Below are 10,126 nucleotides of genomic sequence, written 5' to 3'. Positions count from 1 at the left end.
CCAAAATCATATTGCCAAATTAGTTGAGCTCTGATTTTATAGAGCTGATCCCAGGTCAGTGTCTGGGCGAGACATGATCCTCGTGGTACGACCCTCCTCTACCGACAAAGCAGGTCTGGGATCCAATCACCTCCTTCTTTCGAAATAATGATCTCACCGCCCTACTTCCGATTGGATTGCTATATTAGGAAAGCACCCATGCTCTTTATAAAGGAAGCGCTTCAGTGGCTGGACAGGGAGCAAATAGTTGAGAAATATCGAATCCAGCGGAGAAACGCAGACGGCTACGTTCAGGGAAGTTTAACCAGGCTCGTACCATAATTTGACTTCTTAGCTAACACAGACAGTTTATACGTCATATTTGTTTAACAGTTAGGATCAAGGGAAAGTATCGGTTAAGAGAAGCAAATGGCAGAGATACGAAAAAAGCTGGTCGTAGTCGGCGACGGCGCCTGTGGAAAGACCTGCTTGCTGATTGTGTTCAGCAAAGACGAGTTTCCTGAGGTCTATGTGCCAACTGTATTTGACAACTATGTGGCCGACATTGAAGTGGACACCAAGCAAGTCCAACTAGCACTGTGGGACACGGCTGGACAAGAGGACTACGATCGCCTTCGCCCGCTATCCTATCCGGACACTGATGTCATCCTGATGTGCTTTTCCGTGGACAGCCCGGACTCCCTCGAAAACATCCCCGAGAAATGGGTGCCAGAGGTAAAGCACTTTTGTCCCAACGTGCCCATTATTTTAGTTGCCAACAAAAGAGACTTGCGCAACGACGAGAATGTTAGGAGCGAGCTGTCCAGAATGAAACAGGAACCAGTGAAAACAGAGGACGGGCGCGCCATGGCCATGCGCATTGGTGCTTATGACTATTTGGAGTGTTCTGCTAAAACGAAGGATGGTATTCGGGAGGTGTTCGACACTGCGACACGTGCTTCTTTACAGAAGAGATCAAAACCCTCCAGCGGTTGTGTGAACTGCTGTCTGTTGTTGTGAATGAACAGCTAACGTGAGCAATAATGTCTCTTACGTTAATGTACGGCTGCCAACACCACCAAGACCTGTTGTCATTGTGCTTGAAAAGATGCATGACCAAGTCTGTCTCCCATTAGGCTAAAGACTTTCTTTTGAGCCGGTAGCCATGAGAAATGTAATAATCCTCAGATTGTGGATCATCTTGATCTATTTACCTGATCCCTCAATTGACGCGAATACATACTCTAATACAAGTAGCCAACAACTGACACTCCATGCGATTCTAATTTACTGAATAAATTCATTTGCCAAGCATTCCGGATGCTGCCTGAAATGATGCTGTAGCCTTTGAGGATATTGTTCCAAGGAGCCTACTTGAGTGTCGGGTGTCAAGGCTTGTTGACATGCAACCAGTTAGTCAGTTAGTCACGAAACGTGGTGATGCCTTAAACTCCACGCACATTTACATGGACAAAAACCTACACTTCCCTTGTCTGTCACGAATGTTGAGTACAATTTATATTTCAACTTAATCTGCCGGTTGTGAGTGGTGTTGGTCCTTTAGCTGGTCGACATTTGAGACAAAATATCCACAGGGACCTATTATTAAACCAACTTCAAAACGCAGGTCTGTGTGTGGCAATCAATATGTTTGCTCATGAACAAAGGCATGTGCACAAGACCGAAGTACATGCACGTGAGGTATGCATGATAACTGGTGTTTACATGGTTGTGTACATGTGCCAGGTGATAGAAATTTCAACTTCAGTGTCAGCACTCTAAAAAGTCTAGCTATTTGCCTCAAATTCCAAGCAGCTGAAGGACCAACCACACAGGCAACCGGTAGAATAAATTCAAACTTAATTTATTCAACATTCTGGCTTGTAAGGAACATTTCCATGATTGTTTGTTTGTTATGTTTGTTGTTGCTCTCCTAATGTTTTTAAAAGGCTGTTCATCCTGCCGTGTGCATCATTGCATTAACATGACCGGGATACCACTGCAGCACTGTAAAGCATGAATGCTATTATTTCACATACTGTATATGGTGGAGTTTCAAAAAAGATACCCATAGTGCAATATTTTGTCTTAGTTTCAAGTTTGTCAGTTTATATTGTTTTATGTTTTTAAATAATAAAGATATGATTAGAATGTGTATAGCCTACTGCCAATGGGATTTTATGTGTATGGCCTGCTCCTGTGGATATAAACTGTAAATGCCCATGGGAAAACCTAATTATTTTACTTTTTGCATAAGTATCTGTCCCACATGGGAAATTTCATAGTGGATAATCATATAAATAATTAACGCAAGTCAGGAATTTTAAGGTCACCATTACAGGGACATTAAAATGTGAAAAGGATCTCTCACCCCTGACTTATGGGTCTGGTGTTGTTCAGGGTCACAAAGCAATCCACTTATGTAATGCAGCTATAGCTTATTGATAGCAGCAGTTAACCCACAGCCTGCATATTTTCACACTCTCACAGCCTTGTTTTGGATAAATAGCATCACAATTCAGGACAACACAAACTACCTCTGATGCAGAAATGGGTTAGGTGGTATGGAAAGCTATTTTAACAGCTATTATAATAAATAATACAGTAAATATATATTGGAAATTAGAATTACAGCACAAGCAGATGACACGAGGACAGAACACAAAGGCACTATTGTAATATGGGGGACTGGGCGAAAAGGTAGACTGGGAGACTGCTTTCCATCACAACCCAACCACACACAATTGACTGGAAGCACTGGTAGGCCTGCTAAATGTGACGGTGGTCAGCTTAGTGGTTTAGGACAATAATGACACACAATTCTGTCCCCTTCTATTCTCTGACTCCATTATTGGTTTAAACCAGGGAGATAAGATAGCAAGTGTGTGTTTCTAAAATTGATAATTTTGCGATGTTTCTATCAAGAGAACTGTCAGGATATTACGCTGTCATTTTTAAGCTACTTTGTCTAAAAACCAGTGCAGTGGAGTAGGGATGGGGAAAAAAATGACGCATGAAAAACATGAGGGGGACTTTTGTAGCACACTTCTTAGATGCCCAGCCAGGTTAGAGGAAGGTGAAAGGAATTAAATTTAAAGCAACAAAAATTAGTTGCACAGTGAATGTTTGAGAAGGCGCTCAGTTAATTAACAAGATATCTTGATAATTAAATTTAAAGCAACAAAAATTAGTTGCACAGTGAATGTTTGAGAAGGCGCTCAGTTAATTAACAAGATATCTTGAAAGGAATTCAATTTAAAGCAACAAAAATTAGTTGCACAGTGAATGTTTGAGAAGGCGCTCAGTTAATTAACAAGATATCTTGATATGTCTTTGTCAGTGTCTCAACAAACCCGGTGTTTTATTGATGTTTTTGGTGCTCTACCTTTACAGTACCATGTTAAAATAGCCTTTTGAATCAACACACAGGTGATGGGTGGGACCTATTTTCAGCTGTTTAATTCTCAGTAATCTAGTTTTTGAGAACTATAAGAAATTTTGATTCACATCTTTAAAAAGTACAAATATCCACGTGTATAATGTGTGAAATGATACTTGGGGGCCAACTAGTCATATGTCCACAGAAAACATTGTTATTACAATTTAGTAACCACGTACAGTACCAGTCAACAGTTTGGACACACATACTCATTCAAGGGTTTTTCTTTATTTTTACTATTATCTACATTGTAGAATAAAACAGAAGACATCAAAACTATGAAATGACACATGCAATCATGTCGTAACCAAAAAAGTGTTAAACAAATCTAAATATATCTTATATTTGAGATTCTTCAAAGTAGCCACTCTTTGCCTTGAAGACAGCTTTGCACACTCTTGGCATTCTCTCAACCAGATTCATGAGGTAGTCACCTGGAATGCATTTCAATTAACAGGTGTGCCTTGTTAAAAGTTCATTTGTGGAATTTCTTTCCTTAATGCGTTTAAGCCAATCAGTTGTGTTGTGACAAGGTAGGGGTGATATATAGAAGATATCCCTATTTGTGATCTCTGCAAGTGTGGTTCCCACCGTGAAGCATGGAGGAGGAGGTGTGATGGTGTGGGGGTGCTTTGCTGGTGACACTGTCACTGATTTATTTAGATTTCAAGGCACACTTAACCAGCATGGCTACCACAATATTCTGCAGCGATACACCATCCCATCTGGTTTGCGCTTAGTGGGACTGTCATTTGTTTTTCAACAGGACAATGACCCAAAACACCTCCAGGTTATGTAAGGGCTATTTGACCAAGAAGGAGAGTTATGGAGTGTTGCATCAGTTGACCTGGCCTCCACGATCACCCGACCTCAACCCAATTGAGATGGTTTGGGATGAGTTGGTCCGCAGTGCTCAGCATATGTTGGTAACTCCTTCAAGACTGTTGGAAAAGCATTCCAGGTGAAGCTGGTTGAGAGAATTCCAAGAGTGTGCAAAGCTGTCATCAACGCAAAGGGTTGCTACTTTGAAGAATCTAAAATATATTTAGATTTGTTAAAACGGTTGGTTACTACATTATTCCATACAGTATGTGTTATTTCATTGTTTTGATGTCTTCACTATTCTACAATGTAGAACATAGTACAAATAAAGAAAAACCCTTGAATGAGTAGGTGTGTCCAAAATGTTGACTGGTACTGTATATCCAAGTAGTATTTAATTTTTATAGGAGACACACACTGGCCAATAAAACTTAAATGATGCTGTGTTCAGATGGCTGTGACATTACTGTGCTTTATGTGGTGGGAGCCTGGGAGGGTCTCCACAGATGACAGCATTGGAACATCCATTGGAGACAGACAATTTTCTTTCTTTCCTTTCCCCCTGACCCCCTCCAAGGACAGCTGGGCTCTTTTGTGTACCATAACGATCTTGTTGGGGGGGGGGGGTTCTCAAAGGGTTGCTTTTTTTCATTTGCAATTACTTAGAAGTTACATTCTTTACTATAGAGTTCTGTTGCTGGACCCTTTGTTTACGTTCAGGAAAGGACACAATGTACCCACTGGATCTCTTTCATATAAACATTTCTTCCTTTCTCCTTTTTCCATATATAATCATGTATGATTTAATTCTTCCTGAAGGATAGGCAGAAAACATGGTTTTCATGGTTAAAACAAGTTTAAAGAAAGCTATTGGGTCTGGTTCCAAATTGAGGAAGTCTGCCTTCGGATACTACGATCTTAAATGTTCCAATAATGGGGGTTTTCCCCATGTAACAGGCAAAGTAGAGGACACTTTTTTGGTAGAAACTGTCCAATTTTTTTTCTTATCTCAGTCCTAGATAAATTCATCAACAAAAGTAAATTGGTAGGAAACAAACTAAAGTATGTAACATTACGCTGCATAATCTCTGCAATAATACATAGATTAGTGCATCTGTGCATTTCCAGGTTGATTTAAACCAAAACCTCAACTCAGCAAAAAAATAAACGTCCCCTTTTCAGGACCCTGTCTTTCAAAGATAATTCGTAAAAATCCAAATAAATAAACAGATCTTCATTGTAAAGAGTTTCAACACTGTTTCCCATGCTTGTTCAATGAACCATAGACTATTCATGAACATGCACCTGTGGAACGGTCGTTAAGACACAAACCGCTTACAGACGGTAGGCAATTAAGGTCACAGTTATGAAAAATTAGGACACTAAAGAGGTCTTTCTACTGACTGAAAAACACCAAAAGAAAGATGCCCAGGGTCCCTACTCACCTGCGTGAGCATAAGGCAAGGAGGCATGAGAACTGCAGATGTGGCCAGGGCAACAAATTGCAATGTTTGTACTGTGAGACGCCTAAGACAGTGCTACAGGGAGACAGGAGAGACAGCTGATTGTCCTCGCAGTGGCAGACCACGTGTAACAACACCTGCACAGGATCGGTACATCCGAACATCACACCTGCAGGACAGGTACAGGATGGCAACAACAACTGCCCGAGTTACACCAGGAACGCACAATCCCTCCATCAGTGCTCAGACTGTCTGCAATAGGCTGAGAGAGTCTGGACTGAGGGCTTGTAGGCCTGTTGTGAGGCAGGTCCTCACCAGACATCACCATCAACAACGTCGTCTATGGGCACAAACCCACCGTCGCTGGACCAGACAGGATTGGCAAAAAGTGCTCTTCTCTGACGAGTCGCGGTTTTGTCTCACCAGGGGTGATGGTCGGATTCATGTTTATCATCGAAGGAATGAGCGTTACACCGAGGCCTGTACTCTGGAGCGGGATCGATTTGGAGGTGGAGGATCCGTCATGGTCTGGGGCAGTGTGTTACAGCATCATCGGACTGATTCTTGTTGTCATTTGTCATTGCAGGCAATCTCAACGCTGTGCGTTACAGGGAAGACATCCTCCTCCCTCATGTGGTACCCTTCCTGCAGGCTCATCCTGACATGACCCTCCAGCATGACAATGCCACCAGCCATACAGCTCGTTCTGTGCGTGATTTCCTGCAAGACAGGAATGTCAGTGTTCTGCCATGGCCAGCGAAGAGCCCGGATCTCAATTCCATTGAGCACGTCTGGGACCTGTTGGATCGGAGGGTGAGGGCTAGGGCCATTCCCCCAGAAATGTCCGGGAACTTGCAGGTGCCTTGGTGGAAGAGTGGAGTAACATCTCACAGCAAGAACTGGCAAATCTGGTGCAGTCCATGAGGAGGAGATGCACTGCAGTACTTAATGCAGCTGGTGGCCACCAGATACTGACTGTTACTATTGATTTTGACCCCCTCCCCCCCCTTTGTTCAGGGACACATTATTCAATTTATGTTAGTCACATGTCTGTGGAACTTGTTCAGTTTATGTTTCCGTTGTTGAATCTTATGTTCATACAAGTATTTACACATGTTAAGTTTGCTGAAAATAAATGCAGTTGACACTGAGAGGACATTTCTTTTTTTGCTGAGTTTAGTAACTAAACTCCACTTTGTATCTCGGAATAGTACCTAAAATGAAATGAATGGAAAGTTTTAATTGGAAAAGCAATAGAGAAATCAAGGGAACAATTGCCAGCAGCAGGACCATCAATATCTAATCAATGGATCTCCATCCCCCTATGTGCCAACGGGTTTCCCATTTAAATGACAAAGAGTAACATCAGACTGTTCTTGTTCACAGGGAAGTTGGGATATTAATATCAGTCGTCTTTATGGCTACTACGTATAACAGAGAATTGATAATTATAAACAAAGACCTCTAATGACCTCATAGTCCCTCAATTGAAAGCCTAACATTGAGCTAGCTAGGCCTACACCACAGCACAGCAACTCTCCACTATTTTCATCTCCAACTACATAAAGGACACTACACTTGATACTCTGTTTAAACGCTCCAGTGAAAATGTTTAAAATTACAAATGCTTTTAAATCCAGCCCCATAAAATAGTGTGTGTACCAGGAACAGCAGTTCATGACCTTGCATGCAAGAATTGAACCCATATATCAATTACACAGATAATATTCTACACAACTACACCGATGGATCACAGTGTGTTTCATGCTCAAAGTTGGTTGTCGTAATACATTTTACATTGACATTTTAGTCATTTAGCAGACACTCTTATCCAGAGCAACTTACAGGAGCAATTAGACTTAAGTTCCCTGCTAAAGGGCACATCGACAGATTTATCACCTAGTCGGCTAGGGGATTCAAAACAGCGACCTTTCGATTAATGGCCCAATGCTCTTAACCGCGAGGCAACCTGCCTCCCATTATAATAGTGACGGATGCTGATATAGTTTTAGAAGTTCCATTAGGAGGGAGTTGAGGATTTTACCCACTGGCTTTACAGCACTGGGTATGCCAGTATCATAACCAAGGACTGTGGAAATTACAGTAAAACTTCTCTCCAGAGACACGCTAGCAATGACGTCATTTTTGTCTGCCATAGTTTATATTTAGACCATAGGATTTCATTCAACTTAAGGGTCGGCATGTTTGTTGAAGAAAGTTACATCAGAATGTATATGATGGAATTCCATAAGATTATAAGGTTATAAATGATCTTATGGATACAAATCTGATGATGCAGTGAAATATCTTAATATTGTTCAGTGAAGTACTGTGAAGGACAGTACATTTTGATAGTTAAGAGAGTGTGTTGTACAAGTTTTTATAAATTACTTATTTTTCTTGCTTTTGAACAAGTTTGTGTCAGGCTGTATAATCCCTCATATTAACAAATAATTCAGTTTCTTTCTCATATTTAGTGTATGACTCCTAGGCCATTGGACTCAATTGGTTTTTGGCTGCAACAGCATCTCCTTCAGGGCTACTGAAATATTGCACTGTGTAAAAGTAAAACATTTGAGTAAAATACACTGCTCAAAAAAATAAAGGGAACACTAAAATAACACATCCTAGATCTGAATGAATGAAATATTCTTATTAAATACTTTTTTCTTTACATAGTTGAATGTGCTGACAACAAAATCACACAAAAATGTTCAATGGAAATCAAATTTATCAACCCATGGAGGTCTGGATTTGGAGTCACACTCAAAATTAAAGTGGAAAACCACACTACAGGCTGATCCAACTTTGATGTAATGTCCTTAAAACAAGTCAAAATGAGGCTCAGTAGTGTGTGTGGCCTCCACATGCCTGTATGACCTCCCTACAATGCCTGGGCATGCTCCTGATGAGGTAGCGGATGGTCTCCTGAGGGATCTCCTCCCAGACTAAAGCATCCGCCAACTCCTGGACAGTCTGTGGTGCAACGTGGCGTTGGTGGATGGAGCGAGACATGATGTCCCAGATGTGCTCAATTGGATTCAGGTCTGGGGAACGGGCGGGCCCGTCCATAGCATCAATGCCTTCCTCTTGCAGGAACTGCTGACACACTCCAGCCACATGAGGTCTAGCATATTCTTGCATTAGGAGGAACCCAGGGCCAACCGCACCAGCATATGGTCTCACAAGGGGTCTGAGGATCTCATCTCGGTACCTAATGGCAGTCAGGCTACCTCTGGCGAGCACATGGAGGGCTGTGCGGCCCCCTCAAAGAAATGCCACCCCACACTATGACCCACCGCCAAACCGGTCATGCCGGAGGATGTTGCAGGCAGCAGAACGTTCTCCACGGCGTCTCCAGACTCTTGTCACGTCTGTCACATGTGCTCAGTGTGAACCTGCTTTCATCTGTGAAGAGCACAGGGCGCCAATGGCGAATTTGCCAATCTTGGTGTTCTCTGGCAAATGCCAAACGTCCTGCACGGTGTTGGGCTGTAAGCACAACCCCCACCTGTGGATGTCGGGCCCTCATACCACCCTCATGGAGTCTGTTTCTGACCATTTGAGCAGACACATGCACATTTGTGGCTTGCTGGAGGTCATTTTGCAGGGCTCTGGCAGTGCTCCTCCCGCTCCTCCTTGCACAAAGGCGGAGGTAGCGGTCCTGCTGCTGGGTTGTTGCCCTCCAACGGCCTCCTCCATGTCTCCTGATGTACTGGCCTGTCTCCTGGTAGTGCCTCCATGCTCTGGACACTACGCTGACAGACACAGCAAACCTTCTTGCCACAGCTCGCATTGATGTTCCATCCTGGATGAGCTGCACTACCTGAGCCACTTGTGGGGGTTGTAGACTCCGTCTCATGCTACCACTAGAGTGAAAGCACCGCCAGCATTCAAAAGTGACCAAAACATCAGCCAGGAAGCATAGGAACTGAGAAGTGGTCTGGTCACCACCTGCAGATCCACTCCTTTATTGGGGGTGTCTTGCTAAATGCCTATAATTTCCACCTGTTGTCTGTTCCATTTGCACAACAGCATGTGAAATTTATTGTCAATCAGTGTTGCTTCTTAAGTGGACAGTTTGATTTCACAGAAGTGTGATTGACTTGGAGTTACATTGTGTTGTTTAAGTGTTCCCTTTATTTTTTTGAGCAGTGTATATAGTTGTTGTATTGTAGCTAATTATGTTTATAAATAGATCAAGTACATTAAATACATAACAGTGTATTATAGTGTATTATCATAGTACATTTTATTTAATTAAAAAGCTGTTTCATAAGGTATTTGACCAAAATCAGAGAGACCCACCAAGAACCCAAGACAACATAGGCTTGATCTGTTAATGTTATTGATCGTGGCCGAGCAAGATAGATGTAAGGTTATGAATGGGTGGGGAGTGATATAGAAAAAATGTATCTCGTCA

The 10,126-nt window shown here is 42.3% G+C and overlaps 1 protein-coding gene across 1 annotated transcript; it reads left to right on the top strand.

The window, feature by feature from the left end:
• The first annotated feature begins 208 nt into the window (after positions 1–208).
• Positions 209–2,134, top strand: LOC112249932 (rho-related GTP-binding protein RhoB). The gene has a single exon (XM_024419673.2). It carries the CDS (start codon positions 409–411, stop codon positions 997–999), a length of 591 nt encoding a protein of 196 aa, XP_024275441.1. The 5' UTR covers positions 209–408; the 3' UTR covers positions 1,000–2,134.
• Positions 2,135–10,126: the final 7,992 nt, after the last annotated feature.

This window comes from Oncorhynchus tshawytscha, linkage group LG05 (genome assembly GCF_018296145.1).
Source record: "Oncorhynchus tshawytscha isolate Ot180627B linkage group LG05, Otsh_v2.0, whole genome shotgun sequence".
NCBI classification, from domain to species: domain Eukaryota; kingdom Metazoa; phylum Chordata; class Actinopteri; order Salmoniformes; family Salmonidae; genus Oncorhynchus; species Oncorhynchus tshawytscha.
This window is presented reverse-complemented; position numbering and strand designations above follow the sequence as displayed.

What these genes read in the sequence shown, in the direction of transcription:
- LOC112249932 (XM_024419673.2), top strand. Translation starts at nt 409, where the DNA reads ATGGCAGAGATACGAAAAAAGCTGGTCGTAGTCGGCGACGGCGCCTGT.